The following is a 23,321-nucleotide window of genomic DNA, read 5'->3' on the forward strand; positions in this document are numbered from 1 at the left end:
AGACTTTGCTTCGGTGTACGGCTGATTTTCATATCGGTAACATGTGCCATTGAAAGAATTTTTAATCAAAAATGTGATTTAATTCAAATAAATGTAGCCGTCGAGCTGGAATACAAACAAGGCATGACATGCAGGTGGCATCACACAATCATAATGAAAGCAAGCTGGCAAGCTGGCAATAAAAGGAGTTGTGTCAGGACGTCTTAACTGTTCTGGTTCTCCTGGTCTTCTCTTGTGCTTTGGTCATTAGTCATTAATGTTAGGTAGGCGGCTGAAGAAGTGTTTTCTCGTTCCCTCGCTGTACCAACACCCCTCTGTGCAGCTCCTCAGTGTGTCACATCACAAAATCAGAATTGATTGGCCCGTTTGTAACTACTGAGGCAGAGACGGCTTCTTTTCTTCGCCTGCTTTATTTGATTTCCCACCTTCCTTTCTCTGTGCTTGAAAAAATATATATATAATGGATAAAAAGGCATTGTCATGGTAACACCGCAGGAATTATCAAGACCATAAAAGTGGAGAGATGAGCCATGAAAGGACTTTGCTGGCCTTTGAGATCTTCTGGTTCACTCCAAAACGCAGCTGGACACTGTGAAAGACCTGTGCAGTCAGCTGTATGACAGTGACTTTGTGCTTATCAACTTAGAGCTGGAGACCTGAGAGCAGCATATCTGAACTTTCCCATTCCTCCCGTCATACCCATCTCTATTTCCTCACGTTAGCCCTGAACAGCTGGTGTGGCATGTGTTCCTGTTCCGCATTTAGATCTTAATCGCTGCACAGTGAAATGTCTGAATCCCTTTTCTGGGTGGGTTTTTCTCTCTGTGTCTTCCACTCTGAGACCAAGTCAAGCTGGGAATATGGCAGCTAGATCCCTTACCTGTATTTAATGTGCCATCAGGATTTGCCAGCTGACCCTACTGCGTCTATCAGCAATATCATTTGTCGGGCAGCTTAAAGGGTTTTTAGGTTTTTATGTCATTGTATGGATTTACAGTGGTGTTCCTCATGTATTCAAATCCAAACATTCAAGTTTTGGTCAAAGTACGTACGTCCAAGGAGCATGGAACAATATGACATGGGTTTCTGCATGATGAGGTTATCCTTACCCATAGTCGTTGTATATTACCTACAGGAACTCAGATGGCCTGCAAGGAATGAGAAATGAGAAATGTACTGCTGTGGACGCCAAGTTAGTCCGAAAGTCGCTCAATAACACAAACAGACTAACCAGTTAACGTGGCGGTAAACCAGCAACTCCCGTGTTCTGGGAGGTAAAATGACAAAAAACTTTGTCAAAGGAGTCTTGTGGCTTTAAAGACAGAGATGTAACCGCTTCAGTTCCACGTCCGATAGGGCTGTCTGTCGGCAACCTTCCAGCTTATTTTAATTCAAGTGGCACTCCAGGGTGGGCATTTTTCTGAACAAGGCAGGAAATACGAATTTGAAATGCAAAAGAGGCGGAACGCATTGGCCAAAATGCAATCTCAAAACCCTCAGGCTACAGTCCGACGATGACTTAGTCGGCTACTTGTGAAACAATCCGATTGTACATGCCGTCTCTCAACTCCACCTCAGAGTACTTGTCATTTCATTTCAGATATCATCCCGATCACGATTGTGATCCCCATGCCATCGCCGGCGTTCCATTCGGAAAAAAACGGAGTCGACCTGATTCATTCATAATTCATTCATGAGTAACACGTTACAGCGATGAAATCAATAGTGGTTTTGGCGTATGTATGCCTGTGTTGTTGGCAGTCTCGTTTGAACATTTGGAGTACCTTAAGGGTTATGTAAGCAGCGCTGGAGCCTTATGGCAAGTCCCACACTGAGGCTTACAGCATGTAAGATTTGCTCTGAATGCTCGACTTCTAAAGACCGCCGCCTGCTTTGAAGCCCTTGCTCCTTTTTATTAATAAAGTGACTGCCCAATGTTAGGGGAATTGCAGCAGCCAGTGCCCCATCCCATCACGCCAGTTAGACTTGTGGATCTGGGAAATTAGAGTTTGAATGGAGAAAGATGGGTTTCAACATCTTCAAACAAGTCTTTAAATATTGCAGTCTTTGCCAGCGAACTATTCATTGAATCTTCCCCAACAAGACCAATGCCACGAACCGACCTTTAAGTCAGAACCAGAGGTTATCCATACGCTTGTGATCAAGTCATTTCATCCTTTGTTCTCCACTGAAGACGTGTGACAGAAATGTCCTTTTACACACCTAACACACACCGTTTCTAATCAGGCTCTGTCTAAATGCGTTCCCCGTCTTTAATGCTGAAGAACCGAGGCTTGCATGCCTCCACGGATGAAAGAGTCCTGCCCTCTGTGCTTTAGAAAAACATATCCATATTAATATAACATGAGTCACACTGCTTTCTGTGGAGCAGTCATCAGCCCCACGTAGCATAACAAAGAAAAAGTGAGGGAAACATGAATAATAGACGTGTGCATTAGTGATTGTTTTTGGCGTCTTATGCATGATGGTCTTATTGTGTGGTAATTGCCATACATTCAAACAATTATAATTCACTTTTGTCTAAAGATATCACAATGTGCTGTACTGAAAACGAAGCAAATGCAGGAACATCAGAAAAAAAAAAAAGCAGAATTCGGAGCGAGGGGTCAGGTGAGGGAAGAGTGTGTGTGTGTGAGTGTGTGTGTGTGAGTGTTCAGCATTGTTTCTGCTCTGCTGTGTTTTGGTGGGTCAGGCCTAATTACAGCTCAAGGAGAGGTTGTCCAGCAGAAACGGAGAACGCCTTGCGAGGATTAACTACCATGAAGCAGCCGAGCTATATCCGTCGCATGAGTCTTCACTTCACCGAGGTAGTCCCCCGTCCAGCTTATGGTTCCGACTTGTGGTTTGTTCAGGTGTTCAGCTACGGAAAGATTCACGCTTGTGGAAAATGGCTTGGCGTTGTTGTAACGAAATCTTGTTGTAACTCAAAATACACATCGGCCTTGCTCAAATTCACTCTCGTCTTACGACATGAATCGATACAAACCTTTCACGTCTTCAAAGAGTGCATTAAAGCTGCTTTGTGCATCTGTCGTTGGGAAAGAGGCTTTCAGTCAAAGATTGAAATAAATCGGTTGATGAAGAGATATCAAATTGGAAAACAATCTTTTTGGCCTGACATTCTCGTTTCCAGTTAAAGATGTTTGTGGAAAAGGTCAGTCTTAATCCTGCCATACTTCAGTAGTTTTGAGATAGGCAGTCGCCTCTTAATGCTTATCAGACCTCAGACTTATTAATCTGGAGGTGCTGTCATGCATTCTGTGACGGAGCCGTTTTTAATTGCTTTCTCTTATCTTTGGCGCATTTTCTTTGATCAGCTCGTTGAGGTAAAGCTTTCAGGGAGTATTCCAACAATACTACTGCATGTTCTTCAAAAGTACTTGTGCAAATTCTGTAATGTATTGTTTCGATTTGTTTTTCATTAGCAGTACGTCTTTTGTTAGCCCAATATATGCATTTACAACATCATCTCTTCATCATCTGTGTCTTTTAACTTTTCTGTTGTTCTCCTATGAGTCTCTTGGTAGTTTATTACCAGGATTCTCTGTATAAATCCTGTGCTTGATTCATCTATTCCTGTGATATTCTCTGTCGACCTTAAAAAGTCAATCCAGTCCAGACAAAACAGTCAAGCAGGGCCCCTCCAAAAAAAAGACCCAGTTCTCCTCACATTTATTTTTTCTCTGCCTCCAGTATGTCTCTGCTTTTGTTCAAACACATAACTGGCATGACACCTGATGGCAGCGGCAAGTCTCCACACAGCCTTCCACACATTTGTCTTCCCTTATCTGCTCTGAGCAGCGCACGTCCAGCGGGCTAACCAGAGCCAGGCTAGCGGACTGTAAAGTAAAGACAGCCCTTTGGGGACCTCGCAGGCATTGTAATCAGTGGAGACAAAGAGATGGGGAGTGGAGGTCAGCCGGTTAATGAGATCAGCCACTGAGTGAGGGCGCCTACCTTTTTCAAACCTGGGAGGCCAGGTCTGCTTCAGTATTCAGATCCAATCAACTCAGTATCCATCAAAATCACCTGCACCGAGTCATTCCATCCTCAGCCTTTTGAACTTTGAACTTGATTGTGAATTGAACGCGCTTCTTTTTCTTCTCCAGGGGAGCTTCGTGGCCAGCATGACCGCCACGCTGAGGCAGATGGACGACTATCATTACACTCATCTGATCAACACCTTTGGCAAGATAAGGAGCGATGTGGTGGTGAGTACACCTTACCGGTGCGTCCGCGTCTACTCGATGAGACACTTCGGGCTACATTGTCAAGTAATACCTTAAATTGCAGGCCCCAAAGTTTGTTGGTATTAAATGAATGCATTCCTTGTAAGAATATATTAACTTAGTAAGATTATCACTTAATTGTCCTTGAGCTTGTTTTTGCTGACATCCTGTTCCGCCTGAAAAGCAGTATTTATAAAGCTGCGTGTTTTTATTGAGGCATTTATGGTATTTTTTCAGGTGTCTGAAAAAAAGAAATCAACAGGAATAGAACTCTCTGACCTTCATGATTGTATACCGGGCTTGTTTGAGGCTGCCTGTCTAGTTCCCATGGCAGGATAAACAATCGCTGTGATAAAGCTGGATCTTCACACAAATGTATTGTTCATGAAGCTGGCGTGGGCCATATCCACATTTCAGAACTGGCTGCAGCCCAAAGGACCTTGTTGTTTTGCAGTTGTTCTCTGAACACGCCCAGCACAGGGATTCATCCAGGAGCGAGACATCTACAGACCGAAATAGTTTTTTTCATGCATATTTATGTTTTCGGTGTTTGGCGGCAACTCATATTAAGAGAAAGCCATTGTAGGTGAGACGGTAAAATACAAATATTGAAATTAGAAAAAAGATGATGACTTTGTCGCCCTGACGGGGCATGTGGTTAAAGGCGCATTAAGTAGGATTTGACAGTTGCGGTTCATAAACATTCAAAGCTCCTTCTCCCTGGCTCAACGAGGGTAACGGTGTTCGCTGGCGAGTGAATGTTTTGGAAGGAGCTTTTTCCGCCTGGCATGTCGCCGACCCATGTTTGCAGTTTTTTCTGTGCCGTGTTCGCTATTTTCACAGCTTCCTTTCAGATGCGTGCTTCCAATCTGGCACCTGGTCGTCATTTTTAAAGAGGTCGACGCCCACGAGCACAGCAAAGGGAGAAGAGAGAATCAGTATTTGTATTGTTTTGCGCACAACCAATCGCCGATCAGTGTTTAAAGGATACCAAGCCCAAATTATAAGTGATGATTGAGGGGGGCTATCTTTGTATGTGTTTATACATGTTTTTCTTTTCGAAAAATCCTACTCATTGTGCTTTTTAGGAGGGAGTATTTGAAGTCATGCTGCTACAGAGAAAGATGAGCTGAACATCTATTAGCAGTATAACTGAACCTACTCATCAAGTTGTCATGTTATGCTTTAATAGCTGACAATTATGTATCCGGTTCGTTAACTTAATATCCCAAGAACAGTTTTCCTGCGAGAAATAAGACGGCTGTAATCTCATTGTACTACAACATGTGAGGATTAAGAACACGCCGGATTATTGGTGCCACCTGCAAAGGGAAAATATATGTGCCACCTTGACCTTAAAAGCTAATCGAATAGCTGTTTCTGCCTGAACGCCACAAACTCCCAACAGTTCATTTCAGATTGCCCTTATCTTGGAGGTGGAAAGAATTACAGTTTTTATTTTGAAAACTTTCTCTCTCTCTTGCAGGATTTCCTAATGGAAACATTTATCATGTTTAAAGATCTCATTGGGAAAAACGTCTACCCCTCAGACTGGGTCATAATGAACATGATGCAAAACAAGTAAGTACGACACAGCTGGACACATGCAAACGAACATAAAACATGCTGCTTTAAACTCCCGACACTGTTATTGCTGTGTAACGGCAGGCAGAGGTGGGTAAGTCTATTTCCTAATTTGTTTCTCTCCATGCAAATATCGGCACAAGGCCTCAGCAGTGTAGCAATCAGATGAGCAGTCAGCGCAGCCGCAAACAATGGCATGAATTATAGATGCTCGGGTGTTATGCTGCCTTCTAATCTCCAAACTTAGTCTCGGCATCTCTTTACTTTGTTGCTTGTTGTGCTGCCACAGCCTTCTGTTTTATTAATGTGAACACTGCCTGATTCCATTTTTGCTGAAAATATAAAGGGATGAAATGTGCTTTGCAGTTTTCTGAGTTTAGTCGAGAGCCGTGCTTTTATGCACTTGTCAGATGAAGTCGGCGCTAGAAAAGTATTTAAAGGCGCTTTTGTGTTGTTTTTATTTGTATTTTTTGTTTTTTTTCCTTACTTCCATTTGTATCTTACCAGAGGAGACTTGGACCAGAATGAGTTGTTGTGCTCGGTTATGCAATGGCAGAGCAACAGCTGTCAGATGAAAACTTTAAGTCAGTTTTTCGATTACAAAGAAAGTCAATTTCTTCGTCCCCAACAGCCACTGTGCATTTTTGAAGCTGCCAGATTTGTTTTGAACAGTGGTCAAAGATCCATGGTCACTGTGAAATATCATCTATTTTATTTCATATATTCTACCTCCTTATCAAACCCTGGTGCCTACCTTACCCACAATGCAACTCAACTGCCGAAAGTTCAGACAACGATTAAAGTGTTATTGTGTTTTTAACGGCTAATGTAGCCTCGAGCCGCCATTGTAAAGCAGAGATGAGGAGCTGGCGACAGGTCTGGTTAGCTCACTTATTGTCTAACTACACATTTAACTACGATTTCTTTTCGTTTCACTTGTAGTCTTCAGTCCCGAATGATACTGACTCATGTAATAGTTGAGGCAATTTATCAGATTTCATGCAGCTGCCTCCGGAGTCACAAAAGACTTACTACAACTTTATTCACAAATGTAGTACTACTCCCCAAGACAGACTTTGATATGTAAAATCAGTGGAGTTGCCCATCAATAGAGCACGCATCAGACAAAGAACAGTGAACACACAATAAGTGAAATAACAAGGCGCATTAAAGCAGACTACCTGGAGCAGCATCTGTTGGAGCTCAGCTTCAAAGTGTCCATTCACTGCAGGTGCAGAGCTCACAGAGGCAGAGCTCACAGAGGCCAAGTTGACTGTGAACTGTCTGACTCCCTGCCCACTCCTTCCAAAACCATTTCAACATCATCACCAGCTAGCGTATTTGACTATAGAGATTGCGCTGCTTCTCAATTTTGGTTCTATTGCTTTTATCAGTCCATTTGATTGCTACAAGCCAGAGTTATTTTGGAATTTACCCCCCCCCCCCCCTCCTAAAAACACCATCAGCCACCTGGGTCACCATGCAGAAGACATCCCCAGTGCCCTGAAGGTGTGCAAATCACATCTGTTCTGCTGTAGTCCGTGCTGCAGTGTTAGGGTCTAAAAACATGCAGTCCTGACCCTCTTAAGCCGCACACACACACACACACACACACACACACACGCACACACGTTAACAATGCATGATCCAATGTGCATTCACCAGCCCAAAAAGCTTGTTCAAACACTCCACAATGTGATCCTGTACATTCTGAAGCTGCTTTAGGGATGTGATGAGCATCACTCAGATGCCAGCAGCACTTCCTCAGATCATGCTTTGTACTGTTGCGTGTGAAATGTTTTATTTTTGACTGGAGGACAATGTGTCCTTTCCCATGCCTCAGCAAAATCGTCTCCAATTTCACCTTTTATTCTATTCGCACCTTGTTTGTGAAACCCGTTAGATTAATTTCGCGTTCTAGTGAGTGCATTCAGCCACTTGCTGAAGTTAAATCATTGTTCAGCTCAATGAAAAATAAGCCTGTCAAAGTCTGACTCATCTTGCAGTCTTTATACTCGAGCCTGTTTGAATTCTGCAGGTGTCGGCTTTGTGGCCAATTAGCAAAACTTCCATTTTTTTCGCCTTCCGTCAGAGTGTGTTTGATGGCTTGTTTCCCGGAAACCCAAGGTGACACGTCCTATGAGATAGGTATAAATATTTCTTTATTGACTGCATAAGTGCGTAGAAGCTGTGTGTGTGTGTGTGTGCATCATGCTCTATTGCTGTGTACTCTGTGATTGCCAGGGCACCGGAGACTGATCGACATCACAGCAGTCAAACTTGAAAGCGTCACGTCTCAGAGGCTGTAGCAGTAAACTATTACCACCAATTCATTCTGAAGTTCATTTAGATTTCTCGAGCTGTGTCAATTTTTCTTTAACAGAAGTCAAATATTTACTCTCCTTTTAGCCCTGTTTTGATCCCCACCAACTCCTGAGAAAAATATCTCTTTGGCTTCAGATGTTGGACTGTCGTCACCAGCTTGTTGTTAACTCTGTCCGTCCCATTAGTGCTGGACGGATGGTCAGTTGGGTAAAACAGCTGCCTGCTTCGGCTGGGGAAAAAGATTAATGAGAGCAGTGGGACTGAACCATGGAGGAGAACAATTAGCTAAAAGATGTTAAAATAGCGAAGGGTAGCTAAGGAGTTGGGTGAGATTTTTCTGTAGGTTCACCACTATAAGCGACATCATCATTTCATCAATTGTTAATATAAAAATCTTGTTTAGTAGACTTTTAAAATATAAGCTTGTTGCTGTTTTGCCTTTTAAAAAAAATGCACTTCTTTTTAGCATAGTCATAACTCAGTTGACACATTATAGAACTTTTTGTAATACATTTGGAATGTTTGAATATCCCTCGTTCCTTCCTCACTCCTGTTTCTGTGGCAAGGCGATCCACACTTGCCACATTCAGCACACAGCCACCCACGGCACCCGCAGACTTTTCTTTCATGTCCGCACATTATGATCGCACCACTAATGAGACGGGCATCCGCAGTCGCAGAAGTCCTTTCTTCCCACTCCGTCTTCTCCACCCGTCGCCTCACACTTCCTCCAGGTTTTAAACTGATTTATGGGCTCTAATCGCCCCGGGGACAGCAGCATCCTGCGGGTTAGCCATTGGATGCCATTTCCCCCATGCCAACTGACCATGGCTTAATGGTGACAGCTAACCGGCAGTAAGAGATGGACTCACACTTGTCTTCCAAAGACACAAGCATTCTCACTTAGGTTACTCGGGTCGTTACACACAGAATTGACTGTGACGATCCTGACCTCGAGGCCCCACTCTTGGCTTGTCTGCCGTTATCCAAGAGACCTAGATGTTGCTCACATTTTAAAGCATGTTGGCCATCTTTGTTTCAGATTTACAGTAAAATGAAACAATGGGATTAAACATGAATGCTCCTTGTAAGAAAATAATTAGCATTTAAAGCTCCTCTTCAGCTTCAGGAAAGTGGATATGACACTCAATGGGAATTCCTTCTTGCCTTTTTAGAGGTACTAGTGCCCTGTAGGTAAACCTTGATTTTTGTTAAAGAGCGCTTACTGAATTAGCACAAGTTGGAATTTGCTTAAGCGCTATAGTTACTGTCGGTTTTCTCCCAGAGACGAAAAACATTGCATCACAGTTTTAACCAGACAACAGCTGCTGGCTGCTCTGTACAGTCAGCTAAATGTGCTTCCTTGCAGATCTGCATAGTAAACTCTTCGAGAGCCCTGTGTTCCTCAACCTTATATCCCGAGATGTGCTGAATCACTGCATACTCAGTGCTGTCATCATCATCAATCTGAATGGAGTTCATTGCCAATGTTTTTCTTCCTTCCAGTCGTAAGGCGAAGCATTTGAACAGCTGTTGCAGCTACCAAATTACTTTTATTAACAGATTGAGTCAAAATTCTGTTAATGATCAATTGCAATTTGTGGTATTTAGTGATTGAGTGTTGAGTATTTAATTCTCCCAGTCCAAAGCTTAACACTAACGGCTTAAATTACTCAACAACAACAAAAGGGCAGTTAACAGATCCAGTAAAATATTGCTATATATATATATATATATATACTTTTATCTTTAAAATCAAGTAATAAAACAAGTTATAATTCACTGTGTTATTCAGACATTATTTGCAGATAAACTGAACAGCTGTTTTCTTGCAGTGATTGTATTACTTTCGTCTTTGATCGGCATGCAAAAGAATACATAACACGTGTTTTTCGTGCCTTGCAGGATCATTAGGACATGTGATCAACTCTTCATGCATTAGACTTGAGTTAACGTCAGATGACCTTCTCGAAGTCAGCTCATTTCCCCAAATGACGCCAAAAGTTTCTCACCGAGATGTTAATTACGTGTAAGAATGGGAGATCGAGAGATGAATGGGGGAGTTCTCAGAGAGCCCAGTGTGGCAGATGAAAAGATGAAAGCCCAGACGAGCTGAAGAAGCAGCTCTTTAACTCGATAACCCATGCCATCAGTCCCTCACAGACTCATTAGGAGAGGGTTTCTGAGGCTGGCTGGCTGCCGTTTGGTGTTCTCACCATGACTAATCCATGACCTGGAGGGCAGCTCTGGAAGGCAGGAAGGAAGTAGGACTCGCGGAGAGTGAAAAAACTGCCAATGATGTTGTGATCCTGTTTGCCCCCGTACAACCCACCACCCACCAAGATTTAAAGAAATAGCGCCTGTGGGGCTTTGTGGGTATCTGATTTGACATACTGTTGCTGTATGACATACTACTTACTGTGCTGTTGAGGAGGAATGCCAGTTGAGAGCCTCGCAACTCTACTTATAGTTGCTTTCAGACAAGTTGCATGGTGCTGTGGGTCCCAAAAAATTGCAAGATTCTTGAAATCCTTTCAAGCTCCATTAGGGAACTTCAACGAGGCGTCACATAAAAATAAAGCATGAAACATGTTTTAGTCAGTAGTGTCATATAAACTGATTCGTCTGCACGAATAAGACAAAAATAAAACGTTTAATTCTCAAAGCACCCGCAAAGGGTGAAATGCACCCCTAGATGTGCTTCCAGGCAAATAGCATCGCGGTACTCCTGTGGTATTAGCACCTATTTGAAATAGGTAACATACATCAATTTGCTGCAAAGAAAACCCCACCTTTCTATCCAAATGAGCCCAATAGCCAAAACAGTCCAATACACAAAGATCAGTGCTAATAGCCACACGCAGTTACAGTCAAATGATTAGCATCGGAGAGTTGGCGGTAACTAAAGCGCATCGTGTCACGCTAAGACTTTTTAGTGATCGTGGAAGCGGTGATTGTAGTCAGGCGAAGGCATCGCCGTGCTCTGCTCAAACTCATTTATTTTGGGAATGCAGTGACAGAGATGACAGTTGTGTCATGAAAAATAAATGAATAACGCTCCCCTCCATCATTTTTTAAAATTGCATGAGAAGAAAATGAATAAAAAATAAATAAGTGGAAAACTTTTTGGCCGTGTTTGCGCTGTAATATCATCAGCGTAATGTCTTTAGTGAATTGGACCTTTAAAATGGGGCAGGTAGCGGTCCAGTAAAGATTAAAGAGGACATACTCTATGCAGCTGTTTGACAATAAGCCTCCCAAATGATCTGTGCACACTCATTTAATGCACACTGCCAGTGTTCATCAAAAGCCTTTTTTTTTTGGCATTGTGAGCTACAAAGAACAGCCTGGCCTTTTAAATGGCTCTCCTACGATGCTGGTTTGTTGATGCGGTGACAGTTCTAGTCCCTCTCTGTCTCTCTGTGTGCTTTGAGTGGTAATTCTGCAATAATGAGATTAAGACGGCGCTTTACAGAGGAACCATGGGAGGGTCGTGAAACATGGTTTGTGACGTATTGCTGCATGCTGCGCTGATCACCAGCTGCTGCTGTATCTATGGGTATTTGTTCACCAGCATGCCAGTGTAGGTTAACCTCAACAGGGCTTTGATTTAAATGCCAAACACACCTACCTTCACAGACTACTCACTGTGGACTACCTGGAGCATGTGTCCATGTCTGTCACTATATGTGTGTGTGCGTATCTGCTTGACGATAAGTGAGTAATATTGTTTTGCCCATGGAGTGCAGTGCACCGGAGCAGCAGCAAGGGTGGCTTACTGTGTTGGGAAACTATCCGTCAACTGGAAGTGTTCAGTGTGCATCACAGTTTATATGATGATTGTGTTGTATGTAAAGTCAAATCTCAATCTGCAAAGTAGCCAATAACTATGGATGACGAAGGACAGTTTCTCTATAAAATGCAGAGAACTAGTAGCATAAAAGATCAAAATGTAAGTTACGTACCTCAAATTTGTGCAGTAATTTACTCTCTTCACCTCTCTTCTACCTTTTTTAAGATGACCCTGACTTTTTTTTTCTTTCTTTTTTTTGTGCTGGTGAAATTACATTTTTCTTTTCATTTGAGACCCAGTGAATATGCTTTTAGCTCATTTCTGTCCCTCCTCTCCGAACATAACGGACATGTTTGCTGTAAAACTCACTGAATGCTCCTTTTACTTTGATAGCCCAATTACTTCTGTCTTTAGATCAACAGTTTGTCGAAACCAAATGCCCCCATTTCAGGACTGATGTGTGTTTAATTTAAATAAAAATCAACATCGAGGCACACTTCAATGTATGAATGAATATGTATGAATTATGGCTATGTATCCTCATTCAAGTATGAAGTTATTTTGTTATTTTTTTGTGCTTTTTCCTACGAATGTCCGGCAACAAGATCGATCAGTGCGCCTGCGTAAGCCTGCGGTGTTCAGGCAACAAAACTACCTGGTTAGGTTAAGGAAAAGATTGTGGTTTGGGTTAAAAGAACTACAGAAATAGCGTAAGGTATGTAAGAAATCAATGTTGATTTCTGGTTTCACACGGGACACGAACAGTGATCTCCTGGAAGGAAGTCCGGTGTTTTTGGACCCACCCATCCACCGCGACCTCCTCCCTACATGGACCTTATTTTTCTTCATACTACGTCGCCTTTCCTGGCTCACATTTGCATAGATTACATAGGAATTTATTGCGTGGGTTACAAACAAATAATAATGCATTTATTTTCATAGCAATAGCTACAGTGTAGCCTGAGCTTGGTTATGTCAAAAGAATGTTAGTGTGAACATTTTTCCTCTTAAATGTCTTGTGTGGAAAAAAAAGTCCAAATGCTTTTATCCTTCGATGTAGTTTTTCTCCAGGCACATCAAGGAAATCGTTAGATTCTGTTTTAATTGCTTTGTGATTCATCCGTTCCTCAATGTGAACTTTGTCAACACTGTGACTCCGGGGCAAAAAGTGGGAGTTTTCTTGCTCACCTAGTATTTGGAGTATTCTGTCTGAATCAGCCCGTGTTGCCTCATTAGTAATCCGGTCACCTCGTCAGAAACTTTTGGCCTAGATGAAAAGCAGCCTTTTGCTGTCATTGTTACATCTCTGTGTTTGTAGGCTGGCGGAAGCTAGCGCTCTTCAGCTCTGACACTGACATCACACAGCCTGGTGCTGCCAAGTCAAAGTGATAGCGGCTGTTTTTTTTTTTTTTCAGAGCAGGCTCATGACAGATGGGCCCTCACTGGGCTGTGGGGGTCGGTCAGAAATCATATCTTTTCCACTGTCATTTTTTATACAGTCCCACATACACATTCTACCCCAACCCACAAAAATGGTATCTAAAGTTATCTTTTACTTGGCATCTGTCATCAGTTCAGTTTTCTCCACAAAAAAATGCAGCAAAATTCTTCTGAGGGTGTTCTGGGTCTGTCGGTAACTTAGTCATTAAGTGCACTGATAATAAACTGTATCAATAGTTTGATTGAATTGGCTTGAAAATACAGTATGTTGCCAGATAAATCAATTAGATTTTAGGGCAGGTGTCTGAAATGAAGGTAAACTAATTCAATAAATTGGTCTGATAATGCAGGTTTTTGACCTTGCCTTATCTGTGAGCACAGGCAGATACGCCAGCTATTACAGCAATAGTATGCAAATAGATGGTGATCATTATCGGGGATGCTCTCTGAACTCAATTAGCAAGTATGATCTGCTGATAACTTCTCATTAGCATATATGCTAGGTGTGTGTGTGTGGTGCACATCATCCGACAGAGTTCTGTGTGTGCCTCAGCTGCAGGAAGGATGAGCTGACTTAAGTCGAATGTAAAAGCAACACGGGGTATGAAAAGCAAATCCTCTCTTGTCTGTGCCCAAATGTAAATGTGCAGCCATCAATCAGCGGTAACGGGGTGATTTTTCTGACAGTGACAGTTTGATGGGACATATTCATCATAATGATGCCATGTGTATACGGCACCAGAACGGCTCTAATGTGGAGGAGCTGCTCTTGCACTGCCTAATTAAAAAAAGCTAAAGGATCTCCAAGTCGTGTTTTTGTCTCCTTTAGCAGAAAACAGGGAAGCCTGTGATTTCCGGCGATGATTAGAACTACTTTGATTTCCCTGCTGAACTTCAGGTGAAAAAAAACGGAAGTATCGGGGCAGGCTGTTTTCAGGAATCACACATTTCTAGACTGCACTTGATGTCTTAGCTGAAGGTGTAAAGCAAACACTCAACTCGTTGGATAAGTCTTTGATTACATTTATAGTAGCAGCTAACATTTCCCAGTCATTAGCATTTTGCTTGTAGTTGTAATGGAGTTATAAAGAAGTGTTTTGTCATCGCCTCTCCCTCTGCATCTTATGTTCCCTCCCCTCCCCGTCTCTGCAGCATCATGACCAGCCGTCACAGATGTTGCAAGGCAGCCGAGCATCTTCCTTTTTGTCATTTGGCTTTGTTAATAATGCAAGCTTAAAAGAGCAGTGGCACCGCAGACTGTATTACATGCAGTTAATGTGAACTATGCAGACAGTCCTGATTCACACTCCTCTCGCTCTGTCTGTGCAAAGAACACTCCCTGAAATCAATATGGCAATTAATTATAGACTGTACATGTAATTACATCTTTTTCTGAATAATCCCTCCTGGAGTGGACTAACTCAAATACAGACGGAGCAGAGCTTTTGTTAGTTAAATCGCGTTTATTTAAGGGCCACAACTTTAAAATGTTACACTTTTTAGCCCACATTGAAAAGATATATTCCAAAGTTTCGGAACATGATCCTTGGATGCCTTTAATCTTGTTTGAAATGGCCTTTTTTGGAGTCTCTTAGTCGGAGCCCACTGTGAGGGAGAGTATATTCTATTTTCATCCGCCTCATTAAGTTTTTCACTTTAATTAATGGCAGGATGTGCTCACAGAGGAACTGTCCTGTCTGTTCGTTAAAGCCCATTTTAATGTCTTCTAATAGGCTTCCAGGTAACGCAGTTCACATTGTCGTGTGAACTGCAACGTCACAGAGACGCACTCGTAAAACATGTTTATGGAAAGCATCTCGCGTCAGTGTAAAGATACTGCAGAGCAGCGATCTACCCGCATCATCAACCAATTGTAGTGGAACCTTGAAGGAGTGCCGCTGCTGTAAAAGGGTGATCGAGCAGAAGTGGTTGATTACAGATGCTTTTTGCCTGTTGAGTCATATTCAGCCAGAAGCTGTGAATTGATCTCGCTCTTTTCTCTACTGTGTGAGCCAGCAGTGAGAGCTGTGTGCTACCTTGGTAATGTCAGATATTCGGGGATTATAAATGAGTTCAGTTAGACCCATCTCACCCTTAACCTATAAAGTAGCCTCTGGCAATTGAATGGATTATTGTATTGTTGATTTTTTTTTTTAATCAAATATTTTGTATTTCTTAATTTTGTTTTATAGTTTATGTGACGGAGGCAATGCACAATACATTTTTTTTTGCACCAGATATACTGTAGCCAATAGCAGTGTTGATCAGTGGTCCTGCAGCGGAGGTTGTAAAAGCAAAACAATTGTAACAGACAAATGCTGTTAACTTTAAAAGAAAAATTGCAGACTAAAGCTAAAATCCAAATTAAACAATTCGTAAGAACCTGAATCTCCACTTCGTATCAATGCGGCCTTTAACACTGGCCAATGTAACTGAGCATCTGTTCTGAGCATCCCTAAGCAAATAGTACCTGTTTTTTTGTTTTTTTTAAATATTCCAAACAAACAATTAATTGCCCTTTTTTAAAAAAATTATTTTGCAATTCAAAAACTGAAAATAATGAGCCGCACATATTGAGCAGTAATATTTCTCAGCCCACAGGTGCAGCAGATGGAAACACATTTTAGCATTAGTCCAGTGTTGGGCGTATCAACTTTATTGACATGTTCACAGCTGCAGAAAATTGAGTGAGGTGTGCGGAGGGGGAGCCTGTGCTCATGCAGACAGGATGGTGGTAATAGGCTGTCTGAGTGCTTAGGAAACAGGGGGTGGGGGTGGGGTCTCCCCCACTCTGAGGTCAGAGAGCCAGAGAAATGGACTTCTAATGGCTTATCCAAAGGTGTTCGACGACAGTTAACCTTTCCAGCTAATAATTAAGATGACTCTTAAAATGTATCACACATCGGTCCCAGGTAGCATTTAGTCAGCAATAGAGATAAATGTGGTGCATGAATATTGCATAGCTTTAAAAATACCGCAGATCCCACAGTGTTGCCATCTCAACAGTGGTGGTTATTCCTGTTCAAGGTCAGTTGGACGTGTCGCTGAGGGAAACCCCATCGCTCTCTCTCTCTGCGCCAATGACATTTAAACCTCCCAGTGAGCTCAGGTGGCTTATTGCCATGCTGAAACATAAAGTAAGAGACTCCAAGATGATGTTTGAGGATTTGCTGATTTCCCACAGCGAGGCCCAGTTGGAGTGACGCTTTACCTTGAGTCATGACACCTGCCAGTGTCCATTACATGCAGCGTAACATCTTCATGTCGCGGCATTGTCCGCTTATGAAACCCTGATGCGATCCACTCAAGTGGCATAACAAAATGTCCTTGTTTCACCTTGCCATTTCTGGGTTTATGGCACATCCTGATGTATCTTAGTGTGCTGCCTTGGTCAATCATTTGTTGCAGTTTGTTTATTGATTAGCAGTTGTGTGGAAAATGCTCACACCAACTGAAATAGGAGCTACGACTGAGAGACCACAAGACCCCGGAGTGTTCCTTAAATAAAGAATACGCTGTGCTTAACATTTATTCTCCTCCACTCATGATAAGGCTGTTTTTTTTTCCCTCTGTGGGTAATTCTTGGAGATTAGTACACACATGGTTGTATGGCTGGTTCCGCCAGGGAATGAAGTTAAATAGCGGATGGGCCTCTGACTCTGTAAGTAGCAATCATAATTCCCCTCTAAAAGCTTCATGCCACTTAAGTTATTAACATTTAATTCTGCAACATCAGAGTGGATTAACCCATCAGACAGTGTTCTCATTAAGATCTGCTCATTGCATCTTTTTCGGGAGTGCTTTTGAGCCCCTTCTGTACCTCCGTGTTTCACCTCTGTTCTCACAGCGCTGAAACACTCTCGTCATGTCTGGCTACAGCTTTAAAACTACTGTGCAGTCTACCAATTAATGAGTTCATATTGGGAGTTTCTGAAGTATACCATGTAAACACAATGCAGGAAGTAGCATCATTTATTTGGTGTGGTATAGCGTGCAATCATAATCTTTCCCCAACCTTAACCAAGTCGTTTTTGTTGCCTCTCCCTCGAAAAAATGTTTCTCTCCGTATTTTATCAAGAGCATTGTGTTCCACAGCGCTGAGAAATTATACATGAGCAGCGATTCATGATTAACAAGACCAAAGATCAAAAACTCAATGAAAGAATGCTTTAATAAACTTCACATTTAAGGTGGAAAAAATGTGTTTAATTATTATGAAGACTAGATCCAAACACTTTCCTCTTATCTTTCCAGAGTGTTCCTGCGGGCCATTAATCAGTATGCAGCAGTGTTGAACAAGAAATTTCTGGATCAAACCAACTTTGAGCTACAGGTAAGAGCTGAACCTTTTCAAAGTCCTTGATAGCAACCCTCCCCGTCTCCCGGAGACAATGTCCTCTTAGTCATGTTAAGTACTATTACCAGCAGCTTTGCAAAAGGTTTGGATGGCATTTTTCACGTCATCGCTTCACTGCCGTTTCCCACAGAGGCTGCTTTTAATGTTCCAGATGCAGCATTGTTGGATCCTCTGAAAAGAGGAAAAAAATAAATAAATCTGAAGGCAGTAGACATAAAAATTGTGGCGCAGGAACATCAATTACTGTGTAATGGCCGGCAATTTGACGTGCATTTCAGAATATCTTAACCTGCTCCCCCTAGAAAAGAGCAACTTTTTCTGCTTGCTTTTTCCAACGTCTGACACATGGAAGAAAGTTAATGTTGTCCCCAACTACACTGCTGTTAAAACCTTCAAGGATTATTAATGGGACTTATAGCACCTGGATCTCTCCTTATGGTGTATGAATAATGTGTTTGGTGTTCTTTACTTAAAACTACATCTCTGTAAAAGATGGATTTATTCACACGTTTACTATTGTAGCTTAAACAGTCATGTATTTATCTATATGCTCTGAAAACTCATCCTGAAGAGACTTATTCTACATGCATGAATGGACTTTTTGCAGTGAGAACAGGTGGCTATTATAGCACTCCCTTTTGCTGCTGTGATTGTCTGATAGAGTGTGTGCTAATTCTTTTAACACCGCGCTCTCTCCGCCTGTCTTTGTGCGGGTCAGCTGTGGAACAACTACTTTCACCTGGCTGTAGCCTTCCTCACCCAGGAGTCACTGCAGCTGGAGAACTTCTCAAGCGACAAAAGAGCCAAGATCTTCCACAAGTGAGTACGAGTCCACAGGGCCTCCGCATCGCACACCAACACAGCCCAAGCTCCCTCTGCAGCTTGGGCTGGCTTTATATAATTCATCCACGCGGAGGCTCACAGGGATACCCAACGCACCATGGCTCCGGTGGAGGCTGCTCTACTTGTTCGCCCTTCTGAACAAAGCAGAACAGCCTCATAGTAACTCCAGGGGTTATCGAGAGCGCGTCAAAGTTGGGAATCACTTGAAATGTAGGATACAGGTATTTGGTTCTTTATCAAAGCATCTCCTCCGTGCTTTGTATTCCTTGTTATACCAGCAACAGATAAAGTAGAGAGCATTTGATGTCCCAGCGCACAGTTTCAAATGGTGGAAGTTTTCAATCCTCAAAGTTTTACATCCTAAAATCGCTTCTGAAAACCTAACCCTTCAGTGAGCGGTTTCGTTTCCCGCTGCCTGCATCTACAAATAGCCATTCATCTACATTAGTATTTCTCATAGAGTCTGGTAATGCAGCCAAACGTGTAAAATGCTTTCTGGGCAGACGTGGACCATATTGGCTCTCATCTTCATTTGGAGGAGCTGTTGTCACTAAAGCATTCATCACACTGCGCCTGAGCCTGACAGAGAGGCTCCTCGTTGGCCAGTGCTTTATTATCGGACCTGATAAGCTCCCACACAAACAGCCGAACACAGCAAACAAGACGTTCCCAACCACCCCCACCCTGCCTTTCTCCACTTGTCAGCCTTCCTTGGAAAGAAACAGCTATTTGCAGCTATTTCGCATACAAAAAAAACTGCCATTCCTGGCGGAAGCACAGAAAAAGGGATAATGTCTGCCATCGCTATTTCCAGGCTGTTTATTTGACATTCCCAAATATGTCATTCAAGTACAACCAGGTAGCTCCCAGAGAAACCCAAGAGGGTATTATAAAGGGTTTGCCAATTTCTCTCTCTCTTTCTACCTCTACCCACCCCCTCTCCTTCTCTGTGTTTGTCTCCCTCCACCTACTACCCACCTTCTCTCTTTTACCTCTTCGTCGCTACATCCCGTCTTCCTGTGTGCTGGTGCATGAGCTGTCAGTCCTGCCTCCAATGCCAATTATTATGCCTTGCTGTGGGAGCAGAGAACAGAGGGGTGAAATCAGAGTTGTGTGGAGCGTGGCTCTTTAGCTCTTTTAGCATCGGCTTTGCTCCTGCGTCATACATGTCTCCCAGTGCTGTTTGTGAAGTTCTGGTCCATTACTGGAGTCTGCGTGATCCTCGTTTCCTCTACTGACAGGCTAACATGTCTTTACAGACATGTACTGCATGGCCCGAATAGATGGATAAATGCATCTGTGTGCCGCCATGTTGCTGTCTTCCCAGGAGGGCTTTGTATCACGATACAGCGGTTAAGATTCAGCATACTGCGACACCGTAAGCAACAAAACTGTCATAGTATAAAGAACACAACACTATATTTCTTAAAAGTTTTCTTTTTTTCAAAACAATGGCATTTGCATTTATCCCAGCCGCTGTAACATCCAACATCTTTGAGAGATCACGTTCCACTGGGAGGGCCCGTGTCTTTGCAAATGCAATAATGCATTGACTGAGTTCATCTTTGCACGTAAACTATTATAAAAAAATCAAGTGTTTTTAAGAATCGATATCGCAAAACATAATATTGCGACACTTGATATTTCTGGTATTCACAAAGGAGACAAAATCAACCACAACAATGAGATCAAAATTTTGATAACGGTAATTTTCCTTTATCAGTTCATGTACATAAAAAGGCTCTGGCCAGTGAATGCAGCCACACATACACATAGGGAGCTGGATAAATGAGCATGCAGCAATGTCATTGTCGTGATATGAGTGATGAGTAGAGGGAGTGTCACATTGTCAGCTTTTGTGACTGTCTCACACTTGCTTTGCTTCAGGCTTTGATCTCATCTGTTTTTCCAGGCCACTGCTTGTCAATCACTTTTCTTCTCTCTTGCTCTACCTGCCACGTCTGTCTCTATTTTCTGTCCTCTATCTCTTGTGTTTCACATCACCTCTTGCCTCCATGAAGATTTCCTCTTTACTCCTCACAATCTCGCTCTTGCCCTCTGACCCGGTGGCATTATGCAGCGCCAGCCCGCCGAGAACCCCGGATCCCCTCACTGCTCACCTCTATTCTCCCTCTGCTATTGCTAGTCAATCTCTCCGAGAGCTTTTCCTCCCCGTAGCTGACAGGTATGTGTTGTAGGTCCTGACAGACGACAGTCATAGCAGCCTGTCTCGCCGCCTGCAGAGGTGTGACAGAACAGGCACCCTGCGTCTGCCTCGGCTCAGATGAGGCCACGATGTCTCCTGAGCACGCCCGTATGTAGCGACACAAAGCTGCCCGCTTCCGCTGGCTCGCATGCGTGCTATGAGATCAATCATATACACAGGGGTGCGCAGGAATAAATGAGAAGACACTCTCGAATTGCAAAGTGTGGATGAGTCTAAGACAGTCTAAGATGTAATACATAATTCAGCTGTACAGTCATTTCTAGAGGTGGGCGTCTTTTTTTATACTTCATCATCTTGCAAACACTCCGCTTGAAGATCAATCCTTGGGCAACACTCCTCCCTTTGACGGCTAAATGCTGTAAAGTGTTTTGACTCAGCCAGAGTCTTTGTTAAGGATTCTTTGAATGCTCTTCTCCCCTCTGTCAAAATACATTGCTGTGTCTTTGTATAGTATTGGCAAAAAACAATCAATTGGGTTTCAGAATTCCATCAGGGCCATGGGGTGCTCCGAAATGTCACAATGTGTGATTCGAGGCTTTGGACGTATATTCACTGGAGGTCAGGAGAAGCGTCACGCTTAGACCTCAAACTCTCATCTTTCTGCTTCGCTGCAATGTCATGCCACGGTGTCATGCCATCAGCGTGCTAGTACGAGGAGACAGAGGGGCCTCCATCAGTCACTCAGTGGGATGTCAATGCAGGCGCCTGCAGCCCCACCAGCTGGACAGGACACGGGACGCGAGGGAAGAAAAAGCTATCGATGATTCGGACACCAAATCTTGCTTTAAATGCCACTCGGAGTGCTGTCAGATAATTGATTTATTGTGTTGCAGATGCATTACGATAAGACTTTCACTTATGTTATATTTTTACCATACTCTTGTATTCATGCACACCTGAAAGCTGCTATTGGTAGCTTTTATAAAAAATACTTTTTGTCATATTTGCTCAGTAAATTGTGACAGTAGTACATGAGACATATATATAGTCTGTGATGAAGTCAGGTTCCTCTGCCTCCTCCTAGTGCCCCTAATGGGATTTGTGAGATTCCACCGTGCCTGAAGACGACAACAAATCGGAGCCGAGGAGTCTCTTAACACAGCTGTCAATCACAGTTCATAAAGCTAGTGAACTCCTGTCAAACTGTCAATTTAGGCAGCGCTGATCAAATATACATCAAGACTCTGTTACTGCATCGCCCATTGCGGGCCTCAAATGTTTTCAGAAACATAGAGTACAGTTTAGCTGTAAGATAAGAAGGCATGCTCCGGTCGGTGGACGGTACTTAGTTTTAGCTTTCGACTGTTTTCAACATTGGGTTGCACTTTTTTTTTTTTTAAATACAAAGTTCTCTAGAACTGCACAAAGAGAGGCTGTTTAATCTGAAACCAGTTGGCTAACTTTTGAGATAGTTTCAACCAACTAAAAACATCAATTTTTCCACATTACCCTGCATTAAATGGGGATCTGTAATTCTCTGTCAGGCTCTGTTTGACATTTTAATCTCAATGTTTAAACATATTGTAGAACAGTGGGTAACACGCCAGCTGTCTGATCAGCCACACCACCACGTGGCTCGGGTTGAGGACAGACACTGCGATGGTCGGGCACGGCTTCAAAACAGAACCACAATATCGCGGTTCAGTGCAGTTATTCCCCAACGGTGAGCCAGCAGTGAAAATGCATCTGATTACTTCTCAGCATGCAATGGTGCGGCTAAAGCGTGCTACACCAGACCAGTGGAATCACGGTATGAACAGTCAGAAATAGCTCTCTCACGACTGTTATCGCCATTGTGTCCCCTATATTCTTGATCTTAAAACAATTTCAGGCTTGATCTTACTCCCTTTTCTTATCCATTGTCCAATCTGTTTTCAAAGAACTAAATCCATTACTTTAGTTTCATATATGTGATCGTTTTCACAGAACTGGTCTCACTTTCTGCCTCACTGCTCGTTGTTTCCACTCCCGTTAAGTCTCTCCATTATTCCCTGTCTGTCTTTCCCCCGTCTGTCCTTTCTGTGACCTGGGCCTGTGTGTGGCAGGCACGGAGACGGGCTGCCATGGAGAGATAGGTTCATGACCTAGACATGGCTGATCAGCTTATCGGCCCTGGTTTGCAAAAGCTAGACAAGACGTCAGGACGGGAGCTATCCTTCCAACTTCTTTTGCAAATCTTTGTTTTTATATATAAGGGCTGTCGACACTTCGAGTCGACCTCAAAGATCTTTACAAACAAAGACTGTCTGATCAAACAGTTTGCCCCATGTCTTCTGTCTTCTGTCTTCTATCCTCTGAAGACAGACCACAGTTGACAGCCTGCTGACTGCCGTCATGTGTATGTGCAGAATACACATACTTGGCACAAATTTGGCACAAACGTTGACGTGGACTCGAGGTTAAACTGATATGTATTTGGTGGTCAAATGTCCTTTTGAACTCACAAGACACGTTTTGGCCATAACCCAATAATTAATATGCCAATTATGACGATTTAACAAA

General features: G+C 42.9%; 1 protein-coding gene across 1 annotated transcript in view; it reads left to right on the plus strand.

Moving 5' to 3' along the window:
- The window catches only part of dock1 (dedicator of cytokinesis 1), a 149,884-nt gene that overhangs the window by 94,763 nt on the left and 31,800 nt on the right, over positions 1 to 23,321 (plus strand). The window contains exons 28-31 of the mRNA XM_076093943.1: positions 4,131 to 4,232; positions 5,737 to 5,831; positions 17,647 to 17,725; positions 18,468 to 18,568. Of these exons, the coding sequence (XP_075950058.1) occupies positions 4,131 to 4,232; positions 5,737 to 5,831; positions 17,647 to 17,725; positions 18,468 to 18,568 (377 nt within the window). The remainder of the gene's footprint in view (positions 1 to 4,130; positions 4,233 to 5,736; positions 5,832 to 17,646; positions 17,726 to 18,467; positions 18,569 to 23,321) is intronic.

This window comes from Anarhichas minor, unplaced genomic scaffold (assembly GCF_050575085.1).
Source record: "Anarhichas minor isolate MPS153535 unplaced genomic scaffold, ASM5057508v1 ptg000017l, whole genome shotgun sequence".
Classification (NCBI taxonomy): Eukaryota; Metazoa; Chordata; class Actinopteri; order Perciformes; family Anarhichadidae; genus Anarhichas; species Anarhichas minor.